This window comes from Aythya marila, assembly GCF_965140915.1.
Source record: "Aythya marila genome assembly, chromosome: 5".
NCBI lineage: Eukaryota > Metazoa > Chordata > Aves > Anseriformes > Anatidae > Aythya > Aythya marila.
The window spans coordinates 31,723,802-31,739,896 of record NC_139046.1 but is presented as its reverse complement, the minus strand read 5'-3'; the positions used below and the strand labels follow the sequence as shown (position 1 = coordinate 31,739,896).

Here is a 16,095-nt window from a genome sequence, read left to right as displayed (position 1 = left end):
TAATCAATACCTTGTGCACTCTGTGCCCTTTCTTACTGGGATCCACAATGAACACTCGCACAATGAACACTGGCATATCCATCACTCATCACTACAGCCAAGAAGTCAGGGTGGTCTTCCACCAGTGCTATTTCTGCTCCGCATGCACAGCCACTTGGGATCGCTCAGTTCTGCCCTGGTGAAAACAACCCTGAGGTCATTTGTCCCACCTGCAGTGTGAGACCAGAACCAAATTATCATACAGAGAGTAAAGAAACTGTCCCTGCTGCCATCCTCTTCTATTCTACCAGCTGAGCAAGTCCCGCTGGTTGCCAGCCAGGCTTACAGAAACGTGGGGCTGTTTGAGCCTCCTTGCACAGTGAGGAGCGGCGGTGGCTGCTGAGTGGGGCAGCAGCAGCTCTGATTTCCCCGTTCTTCCAAACCTTTGTTTGTGCACTGATGCTTCCCTCCTGCCCCCGCCTTACTGCAGTCCCTGCCTGTGCATTTCTCCTAAATGCCAGTTCCCTCCTGCAAAGTAACGCGGGGTGTTTCTAGGGTTGTGCCTAATCCTATATACACACACCCAGGGCAGTTTGGCTGTTCCTGAAGGCGCCTCTCCAAAACCCAGGTGTGGTGGGTGAGAACAGGGGATACTCCTGTTGGGTGAGGGCGGGAGCCTCTGCAACTGCTCTTTGTACCAGTGGACACAGAGTCATTCCTGAGCCACCCTAATGCTAATATTTGCACTCCTTCTATGGAGATAAATATTACAGCTGTATCCCCTGCACGGAGGCACAGCACAAAACATGCTCCCTGCTGGCAGAAAACACTTTTGTGCCATGTGGCAGCTCTAGAGACCGTCCTGACCCTGCCCTGCTTTCTGCTGTGTTCTCACCATGCCGATTTTCTGATTGTTGTAGGGATCATGACGGTGTTCCCAGCTCTGGAAGTCCAGTTCTTTACTTATTTATTAGCTGATGTTGTGGCACCTGAATTACTCCTGCCTCCCTGTTCCTGCAAGCCCTTGTTTTTCTGCCTGTTTCAGGTGTGCTAGCTCCTTGCTTGGCAGAGCCTCTGCTTCCTTTTGGATGTATTTTAATATACAGTGGGAAGTCACACACACTGAGAATGGCATTGCTGACCTCACTGGGGGGGGAAATTAAATTCCACATGGGCTGCAGCAGGCACCCCTTCTGATACATGGCATGGATGAGGGAGATGGAGGAGACTTAAACTGTGGGTTTGGGTGCCAAAATAGCTGGGGCTAAGCTTGGTGATAACTGCAGGGAGAAAAGACAACTGGACACCAGGGGAAAAAGGGGCAGCTTGCTCCTAAAAGCAGAAGGATTTGGAACCAGCACGGTGGGGAGGCAGCAGTCATGCCAAGAGCTGTGGGGGGAGCCGGGTGGCACCGCAGGAAAAGTAGTGAGCTGCTTGGGCTGGGGTGGCTGTCCCCTGGCAGAGACCTCTCTCGGCCGGCCCAAGTTCTCCCTGTGCCCTGGGACAAGCTTGTCCTCTCGCATCTTCCCTGTTATGAAATGAGATGCTAATTTTTCTCCTGGGGTGTGTGCATTTAGAGGTATTTTGTTTGGCTTCCACCAATTAAGTATGAAAATGAAAAGGGAGGGAGAGATGCCAAAAGAGGATGGATAAGAGAAGCCTCAGTCCCGCTGTCCCTGACACACCATGACCTCTGGAGTCCTGTTTCTTCATTCTGGTTTAATATTAACCCGGCCGGGCTGTGACTCCGCTTATTCTGCTCCCGTTGCATTTCCTCCACAGCCAGGGCTGTACAGCATGGCGCACAGCAAAACCAGCATACTGCAGGGCCTGCTCCTTTCCAGCCTCCTGCACCTCACCTTGAGCCACGATGGAGGTAAGTCTCTGGCACAGGGAGAAGGGCTGGACCAGTGGGTGATGAAGGAAGGAAGATGGACTTACTTCTTTCCAGGGATGAAGCTTGTGGAGCTTCTAAACCTTGTAGCTAGGAGCAAAAGGGTGCAGAGAGTGGACTGAGCAGAGGGCTTTCCTGCACAGGAGGATGCAGCAGCATCCAGCAGCTGGCAGGGAAAGCCAACAGCTCAGTAGATTTTGTGGGTCACCTGGGAGATGGTGGGGAAGGGGAACGGGGCTCAGTTCAGGACCTTGTGTAGCACAGCCACTTTTTGGGTTAGTTCCTCAGCTCGCCTGTGTTGCTACAATTCTCTGTTGCCTCTTCAGCTGCCCTTATCTACAGTTTAGGTCAGATGCAGTATGCAGCCTTCCTGCTCATTGCTCCGTTTCTTCTCCCAGAGCCTTTACTTCATCCATCTGTTCTTAATATGAGCTTAGGTCCTCTCTGACACATTGCTTTGTGAGGGAAGACCTGTCCACAGGTCTCAGTTCAGAGTCTCTGAACACAAAGATGGAATCAAGCTATGCCTGCCACAGTAGCATGAGGCTGGCGAGACAGAAATACACTGGTTGGCAGAGAGCTCTAGGCGGGCTCTGGGCAAACAAGCCTCTATCTAACTGCAAATCGGCAGAGCAGCTTTGCTGAGGACTCCTATCGCTTCTGCTGCCTCAGCGCTGCCAACCCCAAAAGATGAATTATAGCAAGACTGCGCTGATCGTCAGGTGTGGACTTGACAGGTCTTGGGCAGGGCTTCTCCTCTCTCTGTGGTGAGCTGGGGGAGGTTGGGCTATGGGATCAGCACATCAGCTGAGCGTGACTTTTGGAAACTGCGAGGGAAGATGCGGGGACCCTCCCACTGTGAGCATCCCTTTGACTGGCAGTGTTCTGACTCGGTAGTTTTCCTGGAAAAGGGGCAGGCACTGTCATTGCTCAAGCGCCCGCGACGTGCCAACAAGGGATTTCTCGAAGAGATGCTTAAAGGAAACCTGGAGCGAGAGTGCCTGGAGGAGATATGCAGTTACGAGGAGGCCTTCGAAGCCCTCGAATCCACCGTTGACACGGTACGTCACAGGGCACGGGGGTGTCCCGCGGCTGACTCCTGCAGTGAGAGCAGTGGGTCACACAAAGCTAGGCACTGGGGTTTTAAGGCTGAATTTTGTGATAGAAAGATAAGGTTGGTGTGTGTGCGACACACAGGGAGCTTAGACACCCTCAGGGAGACTCCCTCCTAGAGCCACACCAGGAAACGCACCTCAAAGCTCAGATTCTTTTCCTTCCTTCTCTATTGTAAACATGAAGTGAAAAAAAGTGAGTATTTCCTCAACTACTAGCCAAGAATTTCATCTTGCACTAGTCCAGCATGCTGCCACACACATTTGAACTGCCACAGCCCCAGACAGTCACAGAACAGATGCCTTCGCAATCAAACCCGGAGTGCAGGTGCCTCAAGCCCCTCTGAGCTGAAACTCTGGCATAGTTTGTCCCTTCTTCTGGTTTTCAGACACACTCTCACTCTGCTACATTTTTTTCATTGTCATTTTGTGAAATGCTCCTAGCCCCAAGGCCAGTATCAGTGCTGAATTCCACACCTGAGAATAAAACACAAACCAGATGACCAGCTAGGAGTTTAAGCCAGCAGGAAAGAAGCTCTGCAGAGTATTCCTAGGGCAGCACAAACTCTCAGGCTGCGTAGGAGAGGTGCAGATCTGAAGAATGGAGCAGGACCTGCATATGATCTTTAGAAGTTCTGGGTTCAATTCTTTGGACTTCCATACTGCAGCACAAGCTCTGCTTCCTCTGCACATTGATGAGGGAGAATTGCTGTAAGCATCTCTGGTCTTTTTTAAAAGTGACCGTTCTCTCTGTTACTCTGATTAGTTGCAAGTCCATAGCAAACAACCAGAGTCTCTCCTGGAGATGATCCGTTGCATGATCAAGAGTCTAAAAGAGACAACAAATGTTCCTGCACAGTAACTGATCTTCAGGGTTTGCATCTCCGCTTTTGTTAGGGATAAAAGTTCCCTTTGGCACATCCTGTTCTAGGTCAATCCAGAGAAGACAAACACAAGGTGGAGGCTCAGGACAGACAGAACGGTCAAAATGACCTTTCACGGGATGGTACAGACACCTGCACACATCAGGCTAGTTTGTCACAGGGACACGGCTATATTATGGTACTGGTTTTTGCCAGCATGGGGCATAAAGCAAAGCACATTGTATAGTAACAGGATAAAAACGTAATTTTGGAGCTCCATGGTTGCGAAAGGAAGGTAGATAACCAGAAGCTGTTGTAATATTCCTCAACAGTTGTCCCACCTCCACTTAGCTAGGGACAGGGGCTTACAGATGAGGTCGTTCCAAGCTTCAGACTGTTGGAGATGGTGGAGATCTTACGTCTGGGTATTGCAAAGATGCAGAAACACGCATGCATGAAGTTCAGTGTTTTGCCTCCAAAATGCTTGCCTAGCTTGGGCAAAGCTGAAAAAGACCTGATCCCTGAGTCTGGTGGGTGGGAATGGAGTTTTATATTAGATTTTTTGCTTTGTTGGACTTCACCGTATTTGCTATCAAAAGAGCTAGGTTAGTTTGTGCCACTTGCTGTGATAAGGCATTCTACTGGTTGAATTGCAGCAGCTAAGCAAGGTCTGATGTCTGCACTCTGCTCTTCAATATTTTTGTTTGTTTGTTTTTACAGAATGTATTTTGGCCAAAATACCAAGGTAAGTTGCTCCAAGTCCTGCAGGCGCTCTGCTCTCCCTCAGGCTGTACTGACCCATCCTGGAGGAATGGCTCCCTTCCCCCTCAGGAGAGCTCACTCTCCAGGACAAAGCCATTATGTTAAAATAAGCCCTAGATGATAAAATGGTTCAAACCATGATGCTTGCTTAGATTCCTTTCTTGTAATGTTTTTTATTTTTCTTATTTTGTTAGCATGTCAGGGCATGAGAAAGACCAGGACGGCTTTGGATGCTTGTTTAGAAGGTAAGAAATTCATGGGGACCTCAAGTTCCCTGAGTGCCAGAAACCTGCTTCATACAGTCTGGATGGAAAAAAACAATCTGAAGGTGGTGAGGTCATCTGATTAGAAGGAAAAAATAGCATGAGGGGATCTTGAAATTCCTTTCATCCTCTTTATTTCCCCAGTAACCATTTCACAAACTGCCTAACTTTCCAATTAAAACGATACAGGGTAGCATTCATTTTCCCAGTGACACAGTAGTGTGTCCCTGACCAGCTCTAGGCTAGACTGGCCTCTCAGAAATACTCTGACCTGTGCCTACAGCCAAAGCAAAGAACAAAGCCTCAGGATGAGCTCCCTCTGATGAAGCAGAGAGAGTTTAAGCCATGTGCTCTTCCCACCCCCTAAAGAGAACGCCTGTGCAGGCTTGTGTATGCAGTAAAAGATAAAGGGCTTTGTGGGAGGGTACCTCTGACCTTGAGAAGTGTAACATCCATGTCCACTGGCCCAGGCTTACCCTGTATTGGGCTTTTGACAGGTAACTGCTCTGCTGGTCTTGGCCAGAACTATCAGGGGACAATTAGTTACACCAAATCCGGGATTGAATGTCAAGTGTGGACAAGCAAATACCCACATATCCCTAAGTAAGTGCATCTCCCCCTTTCCCCTGGAGAGTTTTCCCTGGTGTCCTTCCTTCCTAGCTTAACCAGCCTTTTCCCCCAGGTTTAATGCCACCATCTATCCCAACCTCATCGAGAACTACTGCAGGAACCCAGACAACAACTCTGAAGGCCCGTGGTGCTACACCCGAGACCCAACAGTGGAACGGGAGGAATGTCCCATTCCAGTGTGCGGTACGCCTCACCACTGCGCCCCTGCAAGCTCTCCACTAGCAAGGAACTTTGCACTAACACTGATGCTAAGGAAGGGGTGAGAATTAGCAGGAAGGGATCTTATACAAACAGAGGTCATTCAGAGTAGGGAAGCTGTGCCTTAAAGGTTAAAAGTGGCTGGGGAGAAAGTGGCAAGGAGGTGCCCATCCATCTACCTTGGGTAAGACCCTCTAACGCCGTGTTTTCTCTAGACTAATACAAAACGAGATTAAACCTGCTGTCAACAGTTTCCAGCAGTCTACTGCAATTTTGCCAGCCAGGAGCACCCCCAGATCCTGACTCAGCTGCCTCTAACTTGTGACAGCAATGAGTCATATTGCCTTTTTTTGGGTCAAAATTCCTTTAGGATAAAACCACCACAACTTACGCTTGACTGCTCGCCTTAATGTTCGCTCATACAGAAGCGTGCAGCATGTGACATTCTGTCTCCTCTCAAGAAGACAGAAGATGCCCTTGTCTCATTATCCCCTTTGACAGGATGGAGAACTATCCCCCTCCACTTGTACCTTCCCATTTCTTCTCTACAACACAGAGCTGTCTCCTCTGGGGCTTGGCCTTCATCTCAGAAGAAATGGTTGAAAGTGGAGAACCTTGTCACAGCAGAAGCTTCTCTTGCAAAAGCAGAGACTAGAGGCAATGACTCATGAAAGTCATAGAGGTCATAACAAATTTGACAAATAATTGTTCTGAAGCATTAAAATCATTAACATTGCTCCAATCTGACATGTGGCAAACTGGAGAAAAATAATGCTCGGCTTTTGGGATGACCACACATTGGCACCGTCTCTGCTCATGAGTTAGTTTCTGCCCTATGGCAAAGTAACCAACTGTTACACTTACACGTGCATGGATATAACTGGACTAGAAAATCCTTAGCTTTCTTGTACAGTTCCTTTGTGATCAAGTTGCCATGAATCAGTCTCACAGAGATGCAGTCTCCCCCGTTAAAGTGCTTACTACTGCTTCCTCAATGGCTGCTCAGTATTTTCTAATGCAAAGCTATGACTTAAATCACAGCTTTCTGTCCTTCCAGGTCAAGACAGGACAACAGTTGAATTTACTCCACGGGTCACAACAACAGCTCCAGTGCAGGCCTGTGAACCGGAGAGAGGCATGCTTTATACCGGGACCCTCTCAGTCACTGTGTCTGGGGCAAAATGCCTGCCGTGGAACTCAGAGAAGGCCAAGGCATTGCTCCAAAATAAAGACATCACCCCAGAGGTGAAGCTGCTGGAGAATTACTGTCGGAACCCTGATGCAGATGAAGAGGGTGTCTGGTGTGTAACAGATGAACCACCCTACTTCGAATATTGTGACCTGAACTACTGCGGTGAGAATCCTGTATTGGTTTGAGGCAGGGGCAAAAAAGGTAGTACGTGCAAGTAGAATGAAGGACCTGACAGGGGAGGGGGAGGAGGAATTATAATCATAGAATCATTATAGAATCAGTCAGGATGGAAAAGGCCTCTAAGATCATCTAGTCCAACCTTTAACCTAGTACTGACATGTCTACCACTAACACAATGCCACACATGTGGAAGCCTTCATGTACTAACCTGCCATACATGCATGTAACTGAACTCTCTTGGGTGTCTCTCGCTGGTAGACAATGAGCATTAAAAGTAGCAAGGGCTCTCAACCATCATTCCTCTGTCATTCTCACTGTGTTGGGAAATGGACATCGACGCTGCTCTGAAGATGGAGACCACAGCAGCTAAGCCTTTTACAATGTTATCTTTCTGTCTCTCTCAGACAGCTTGCTAGAGGATGAGTATGAACAGCTGGAGGAAAGAGGAGGACGTACCCTCCTTCCTCAAGAGTTCCAAACCTTCTTTGATGATGCAACTTTTGGTACAGGCGAAGCAGGTGAGCAAAAACTCTAGATACAGCATCAGTTGGTAGAAAAGTTGCAGCTTCTTCCCACAGAGCACTCACTGTATCTCAGAAATGTCAGCTTACCAAATGCTGTCAAAAGCAAGGGTAGGAGATATTTAATTTGTGTAAAGGTTCATCAAAAGTTAAGCTCTAGTTAAAATCATGGAGCTAATTAGCATGCCTGTCCTAAGCTTTTCAAGCTGAGCATGGTGACTGCAGACAATTTTGCTACTGTGAATGAGGCAGAGTATCAAAACCAGATTGTCTGTTTTTTTTTTTTTTTTTTTTTTTTTCCCCCCCAGATTGTGGCACTCGTCCTTTATTTGAGAAGAAAAAGTTAACAGACAAAAGTGAGAAGGAGCTGCTGGAGTCCTATATAGGAGGCAGAGTTGTGCATGGGGATGATGCAGAACTGGGAAGTTCCCCCTGGTAAGCATTATCTCATCATAGTCCTTCATTTCCACCACAGGGGAAAATAAAAGGGATCTCTCATGGCAGGAATCATGCAGTTAGTATCGTTTCTAAGCACAGATTCTCCAAGCATGTGACAGAGGGGTAGAAAAACAGTAGGAAAGAAGCTTCTCTGTGCTTCAGCTAAATGCATGCTTGCCAGGGAATGCTAGTGGTGGTGGGGTTCATCGCTCCTCTTTCCAGCTTTGCTGGAGCAGAGAGGTATGTAAAGGAGATAAGGTAAATTGCCTATTACATAGAAATAGACCTCTGCAGTCTTTACCAGTACAGCACAAAGCCCTTCCCTGCTCGATCCAAACTCTGCTCTCCTTGAATTGCCCCAAGACACACACTGCAAGCCAAGACATTAGTCTTAAGTCTTCCTCTTTCTTTTTGTTTCAGGCAGGTGATGCTCTACAAAAAGAGCCCTCAAGAGCTCCTGTGTGGTGCCAGCCTCATCAGTAGTAACTGGGTCTTGACTGCTGCTCATTGTCTTTTTTATCCACCCTGGGACAAGAACTTAACTACAAATGACATCTTGGTGCGGATTGGCAAACATTTCAGGGCAAAGTAAGAGCCTGAACAGCCTAAACTAAGTGAGAGTACACTAGCTTTTCTCTTGAGGTAGTGAGATGCAGTGAGGTTAGAATATCATTCAGTACCCAAGGAAACATATAGAGTCAATGCTATTAATCTGAAGAATGAGATTTAATGGAGACAGCAGTTGCTGATATTGAAAGGGCGAGCAGAACCCTGGAAGGTCTAAAGGGGCACTCCCCTGTCAGGAGGGGGACAACGTCTCAGAGGGCACAACAGATCTGAGAGAAGCATCAGCCTCAGAGCTGCTCATTTCCTATTGTACAACGCGTTCTTTCCTTCACAACTATTTCAGATATGAAAAGAACAAAGAGAAAATTGCTCTGTTGGATAAGATCATCCTCCATCCCAAGTACAACTGGAAAGAGAACATGGACCGAGACATTGCCCTCCTGCACCTGAAGAGACCCATCGCCTTCAGTGACTACATCCATCCTGTCTGCCTGCCTACCAAAGAGGTTGTGCAAAGGTGAGGCAGCAAACCTAGAAATACAGGCTGCAACAGCGCCCTTTGGGCCTTCAGAGAAGACAAAATAAAAATGCCTGTATAGGCGATTCACAGCAAAGGAGCCAGACAGGAGAAAGCTGTTACAACATATTTGATTTTATAATTCTGCTTCTTTCCATTCTGTGGAAGGATTTCCACAGAAGGATTATAATTTGATTATAAATTACGCTTCCTTCCATTCTGTGATTGCTTCCACAGGCTGATGCTGGCAGGTTATAAAGGGCGGGTAACTGGCTGGGGGAATCTGAAAGAAACATGGGCCACTAGCCCAAGCAACCTCCCCACAGTCCTGCAACAGCTCAACATACCCATTGTAGACCAAGATACCTGCAAGGCGTCCACCAGAGTTAAAGTCACTGACAACATGTTCTGTGCAGGTAAGTAGACCCAGAGACATAAGGCAAACACCTGCCACTGAAGACAAGCGGGCTGAGCTCCTGCTGGGACACATACCACAAGGTTACTTTCTGATAAATTTTTAAGTGCCCTCCTAAAGAGTAACTTTCCCATGATATTTTTTTTCAACTCTCAGACTTGAAGGCAGGAGAAGTTAAAGCTATGAATAAGGTTTGTGCCACCACGCTGTCAGACCAACTAGCACAATGGCACCGCTATGTATCAGCAACAGCTGTGCAAGAGCTCTGAGAACAATCTTTTCACCAGCACAAGGAACAGTTCAGCAACTTCCGTCATTAAAGGCTGCAAACCAGCTATAGTACTCACTAGGCTAAGTGACTCATTCTGTACTTATCTCAACCTTTTGAGCACCTGTTTACTCTTATGCCCACAATTTCTGTGGCAGGCTCCTTCACAGATTAGTTACAGCATGTGAGAAGAGAGGCATTCCTCACGTTCTGTTAAATTTCCTGTCTAACAAATTTGAAGAGGTGCACATCTATAATCATAGCTTTAAAAACACTTTTCTTGATGTAATATGATATTTTACAGACCTCTCACAGCTCTGTCATCTTTCTCCCAAGCTGAGTAGGACTTCATTTTTCCTAATATAGAAGGCATTCTGTACTTCTGATAATCCTTGTTGCACCTTCTTAAATCTCTTCTAGCACCATACCCTTTTGGAGAGGGAAGAGGCATAAACATAGCATTGAAGATATAAACACGCTATGGATTTATGTACTGGTTTAATACTTTCTACTATATTCTTCATTCCTGCAGTCTTCATAAGTTTCTGCAAGCAAATCTCCAAAAAGTTTTGGCAGAGTTTGTCCTCTTTCCATCTAATAACATAAATGCTTGAAAGTTAGTATAGAAGCCAATTTCATAGTAGAGTACACCAACAATATAGTATTCATAGTTCCTTTTTCTAGAAAACACTTGTAAAATAGGTGAGATTCAGACATAGGGCAGCAAAAGGGAGACTTCAAAAGGGAGACTTGAGTGATGGAAAATGCAAGAATTCCTGATGAACTAGGCAGTATCCAAGTAAAACCCCTATTTTCTTTGTGACATGTCTGTAGGAAAATAAACACAATCAGTTGGACGAGACAAAGAACAGAACCTGCAGAATGACAGGAAAATAAAAGTGATGAAGGCCATGTCTCTAGTCAATACAATGAAAGACCAAGGTACACAGAACTTGAGCACACAAGTTTGTAGAAACAAAGGCAGAGTAGCCTAAGCTACAGCTGAAAATAAGGTGGCAGCTGACTAACAGCTATTCCGATGAAAAATAGGAATGAGAGCACAGAGGGTGGCACAGTATAATACAATCAGTAACTCTGCAAAGACAGAAGCAGTTGGCTGTTTTATAAATATCAAATTTAAACCCCTTTAAGTCCAACACTGGTAGAAGCAGCAAGCAATCTCATGGCTCTGACATGTTATGCAGCGATAATTCAAGGAAAAGATGGCCAACACCAGTCACTTCCCCTACAGCCAGATGTCTGACTTTTCTTTCCTGTAGGTTACAGTCCCGAAGACTCAAAGAGAGGAGATGCCTGTGAAGGGGACAGTGGGGGACCTTTTGTAATGAAGGTACATTCAATAAGCTCAAACTTATAAAACGCATGGCACTGGGGTTGTGTTGTACTGAACTTTTATAGTTGTCTAAAAAACAGCAGCACAGATACAAACTATTGAGTGGCTGAAGCAAACCCCTCTCAAGCCTGAGCTGAGCAACTGAGATGAATCCTGCAGTCATCTACCTCAGCTCCGTTTCTGTACTGAGCTCTCAGCAAATAGAGAGATCAGCTGAGGATTTCTTAAGTGATGGCCAAATCCCACTTAGAGGTTTAAGAGTGGAGACACAGTTATGCCAATAAGCTGTTACCTAGTATACGCCAAGCTCAATTCCAAAGCAGCATGCATGACTAAACAGGCTGGGGCACAAACAAGGCTCAGATCCAAGTCTCTCCCTCCTCATGCCGATCCCATTTTGCTTTGATTTAGAACCCAGATGACAACCGCTGGTATCAAGTGGGGATAGTCTCATGGGGAGAAGGCTGTGACCGAGATGGCAAATACGGATTTTATACCCACGTATTCCGCCTGAAGAAGTGGATGAGAAAAGCCATTGAAAAACATGGGGGATAGAAGAAGCATTTCCCTTGCTTGTTCTCAGTTTTGCTACAGTATTCCAGTTCTTGAAAACATAAGCATTGAAGATCTTGAAGTGAAAGTTACATGCCTACAACTTGACTAAGGAAGGTGTTCTTCCTTGAAAATAAAAGTTCTCAACAAACTCATCTTCCTTTTGTTCATGAATTGAATTGCACTTGAATCCATGCAATCACAATAGCTGGGAGTATCAAACACCACCAGTTGTACTGCTAATTACCTGCTGTGCCTCAAACGTTCTCTTCCCTTCTATTGGCTCTAATAATCGAGAGATCTTAGACCTCAGACGATGGCCTTCAGATGCAGTAAGCAAAACTTCCCTCATACACCATTTCCTCCCTTCAAGTCAACGCATTTTCTCTTCCATAAATTGATCAGAAAATGTACTGGAGATAAGCCCCCTACAAAAAATGTGGAATTATCAAAATGACAATACTGATGTCAGAAATAAATCAACTTTTTTTTTTTTTTTTTTTAAATAAGAAAGGCATTGTTCTTGGCTGTGATAGCAGTCAACAAAGTACCAGCACCATTATTTGCAAAATTAGCGTCTAAAGATGTTATAGATGCCAGCTACATGCAACTCATCCTACACAGGAATAGGGGTTGGAACAGATGAAGAAGTAGCATTGGATTTATTGCATGGCAGTAACTTTTTACACGGCAGGTGGTGCTGGCTCCTGGAAGCGTATTTTCCACTGGCATAGCCAGATTCAGAAAAGCAATTTGTGCATGGTCAAAGGTGCATCCAAAGGAAGCATCCTGCACTCTACCAGTTTTGTTCTTATAAAGCCCATTTAGGAATCACTCTCAAGCTCCAGTTCGTTCATGAACTCTTTAGCAATATTTGCAGACCACCAGAGACCCAGCAGTACAGTAGCAAATAACGTATTCTTGACAAACCGATCGGTTCAGTGCAATTTTCTTTTAAAGTGACCATGAGATTTGTAAGCTATCCTTGCTGCCTGTGACATCGTATTACCAATTCCTCTTCCTTCACAGTGCCATCACGTTAGAGAAGCAGGCAATAGATAACGTTGATTGTGCTTCAGAGAGTATTAAGGAGAGTGAAAGGAGACGTGAAAAAATATGGCAGAACTACCTGAAATTAGCTGATAACAAAGTTAGCAATCAATTACTGTGTTTTGCTTTTGCAACCTCCTTGAAGATGGCTTATCTGGGAACCAACTTGAAGACAACCCACTTTAATTTCCCAAAGCAAGTACAATAACAACTTCCCAGAGATACCTGAAGAAACCAATTTTTAACTGCACAACCATTCCACAACCATTTAAAGTCACTGATACCCACAGGCATAGAAAAATGAAAATGTTTAGCACTTCTAATGCTTGCATTTTTAGCCTCACCCTTCCACAACTATCCAGTATCTGTAAGAAACTATCTAACAGATGGGAACCAGGACCATACAATTTCTGGAGTAAGTCACTGTTAATGCGGACTTATTACAAACAATACAGAAGAATCATTTTTAAAACTCAGTTTAATGTTATTTAAATATTTTCTGGGCTAAAGATTAGGCTTTATTAATTTATGTGCACAAGTTTTAGTTCAGAACTCCCAGGATATTGAGTCCAACCAAACACTACAGAGACACAGGGCAAAAACTCATTCATAGTAAGCAACTATATCTTCTACTCAATTATTCCTGTACTTCACTCCCAATTCAGTTTCAAGTTTAAAATAGTTGTATGCAGGTTTGCAGGCATCACTGTTTTAACATCCTGAGCTAATTAACAAACAGCTCTTCAGAATGTCTGCTAGATGTGGTACAGTAAATCAACACATGGGTTCATTTAAATGTCAGTAGGTTTCAAAAAGCAGCTGATAATTGAGAGGTAGTGGCAGTAACTCCAATGCAAGCCAGACATCAACTATTCGCAAACAGCCTCAATTTAAGTGCACAAAACCTCAGCACTTACCAATAACGTCCAAACACTTCCACTTGTCATTCAGGTGTGTTTCACAAGAAAGGGCATGACCGCTTCAGGTTAGGATAGGAGACTGCAACTACTAAATCAAAGCGGTGGAGCAATGAATGGCATCATGTCAATTAACACAGGATGGTGAACGCTCACAAGTCACCTGCTATCACAGTGCACAAACTCACCACAAGCACCAAGCAGTATTACAAATCCACTGCAACCCCAGCCTAGGGGTCCTGTAACAGGAAAATTGCAGCCATTTGCAGAAGCTCTAGCATAGATTTGTTATACAGGTATTAATTTAAAGTCTGTTTTTTACTATAATCAGGCAAGATTGATTCAGCAACAGCCCAGATGCAGAGACTGTTGGGTCCCAGAGCAAACAACAAAAGCAGCAGTTACATGGAACCAAGTTAAAACCCAGAGCAGAAACGTGCTGTTTTAAGCCTGCCCATCCAACTCCTCAACAACTCCAGTCCAGCTATGGAACAGATGTGGAATTTATACTTCACAACCAGCTCACCCACGGAAGTGAAGTAGCAAGGTTAAAATACATCACCTCCCTAGAGATGAAAGGGCTAGAAAGGCTACACAGTGTAGGTCTTTAAGCTTTCGTACTCGTTGCTTCTGAAAAAGGCTAGTCAGAACTCTCTCTCGAATTAAAAAGCAGTGACTGCAGCTTTTGCAGACTAACACTACCAGGTCTTTTCTAGTTTTATAAAACAGGAGAGTTTGCTAACATTGGATGTTTAAATGCAACTGAATGTGGTGCTGCAGTCTACCTGAAGACGACCACTTAAATAAATTCAGGATAAGCGAGTACACTGACTGTACTTCACTGCTAATCTATTCCTTATCAACAGCAGCAGGCTCCCTCAAAGAGAAAGCATTATTTGTACACAGATGAGATTATGCTTAATCTGGGTAGAGGCATCACAAGGATTAGTAATTTAAAATAAGCATGTTAGCAAACTAAGCAGTCTCAACTTACTGAAACCATATTCTGGAACAAAAATAAAGAGCAACTACACGAAAAAATGCACTACTGCTTATAGAAGAGTGCAAAGTCTCAGGACTGCAACCCACAGATAGTATACACTGAATATACTCATCGTCCCTATAATATATCCAAGCCCCGTGTTCATGTCAATAACTCAGTTCAGTTGCTAGATGCCCAGTCACTAACATTCAGGAATAGAGAGCAACTTCTCTCGCCAGCAGTCACTGCTGTTCCTACAGAGACTGGTATAGTTAATGCAAACTTTATTTACAAAAGACACTTAAATTAGTTACTTCATGCCATGTGTCCATACAGAATCAACAGTTCAAGGATTACATGGAGAAGAATTCACAAAATTAAAAGTGAAAGCACTAAAGATCTTCTAAGAGTTAAGAACTAGGAAAAAAGATCTTAACGACAATTTTACAAATAAAAAACAAGTTATGAGAAACTAGTCTGAGCAAGAGGATGGTTGTTTACAGGTCTGTACACTAAAACTAATACACAGACAGCCTTCTATTGTCAAGAGATGCTCACTGAGAAGCAGAGTATGTACAAATACTTGTGCCACAATGACTCAACCCCCCAAAATCCACCGTATTATACATAAACCAGTTTGTATACATTAGGCCTAAACGAGGCCATTTAACTATGAAGACTTCTAGTTTAGTAAACTAAAGCTGAAGACAGCCCAAGCAACCGTGATGCTGTCCCTCTCGCATCTCTATTTGCGACTGCTTTTTATTCTCTCCAATCTTTTTTTCAAGTCATCAATATTAGCTGCTGCAGAAGAGGGTGAAGCTGGGGTAGTTCCAATGCCAGAGGAATGAGTCTGATTGGAGTCCAGGTCCAGATGTTGGTACTGCTCCCGTGACTCACGGAGCTGGGAAAGCTTACTGTGAAGCATATCTGTAGAGGATGCAACTGTAGGGACTGCTGGCTTAGAGAGCAGAGATGTCAGAGGTGGTCTGTCTTCCTGCTACGATGGAGGAAAGTGAAGTGTTAAGACAGATAATGGCAAAAGCCATTAAGTACAGAGCATAATTCATGGCTTTTCATCAGAAAACACTGAAAACAGAGTGGTATCTTTCCTTTCCTTTCCTCTAAGTCATCAGTGTTATAAAGTCAGTTGCCAAAGGCAGAACCATGCAAAGCTAACTACAATATTCAATTCCTATAATTTGTGTTTGTTTTTTTTTTTTTTCTAAAGTAGTTCTTTGTTACCTTGATGTCAGTTTGGACACAAAATCTGCAGAAGTCCAACCATCTGCAAGAAGTAGTCACACTAGACTCACGACAATACGTTTGAGACCTTTCAGCCTCAGATCAAATCTAGACTCTGACTTGAATCTGTCTTAGGCACAGAGGAGCCAATCATTTGATTTCTTAAAAAAAAAAAAAAAAAAAAAAAAAAAAGTGC

The 16,095-nt window shown here is 44.6% G+C and overlaps 2 protein-coding genes across 5 annotated transcripts in view; one reads left to right on the top strand and one right to left on the bottom strand.

Annotated features, from left to right (window-relative positions):
- The first annotated feature begins 1,718 nt into the window (after window positions 1-1,718).
- F2 (coagulation factor II, thrombin) lies at window positions 1,719-11,860 on the top strand. The gene is made up of 14 exons (XM_082762228.1): window positions 1,719-1,855; window positions 2,771-2,934; window positions 4,569-4,593; window positions 4,805-4,855; window positions 5,371-5,476; window positions 5,556-5,686; window positions 6,759-7,055; window positions 7,478-7,591; window positions 7,903-8,029; window positions 8,453-8,620; window positions 8,943-9,116; window positions 9,354-9,532; window positions 11,080-11,150; window positions 11,565-11,860. Exons 1-14 carry the CDS (start codon window positions 1,777-1,779, stop codon window positions 11,706-11,708), a joined length of 1,830 nt encoding a protein of 609 aa, XP_082618354.1. The 5' UTR covers window positions 1,719-1,776; the 3' UTR covers window positions 11,709-11,860.
- Window positions 11,861-13,227: 1,367 nt separating this feature from the next.
- CKAP5 (cytoskeleton associated protein 5) overlaps window positions 13,228-16,095 on the bottom strand; it is a 48,020-nt gene continuing 45,152 nt past the window's right edge. For all 4 annotated transcript variants that reach the window (XM_082762356.1, XM_082762358.1, XM_082762359.1 and 1 more), the window contains one exon: window positions 13,228-15,654. In XM_082762356.1, the coding sequence (XP_082618482.1) occupies window positions 15,400-15,654 (255 nt within the window). In that variant the 3' untranslated portion in view covers window positions 13,228-15,399. The remainder of the gene's footprint in view (window positions 15,655-16,095) is intronic.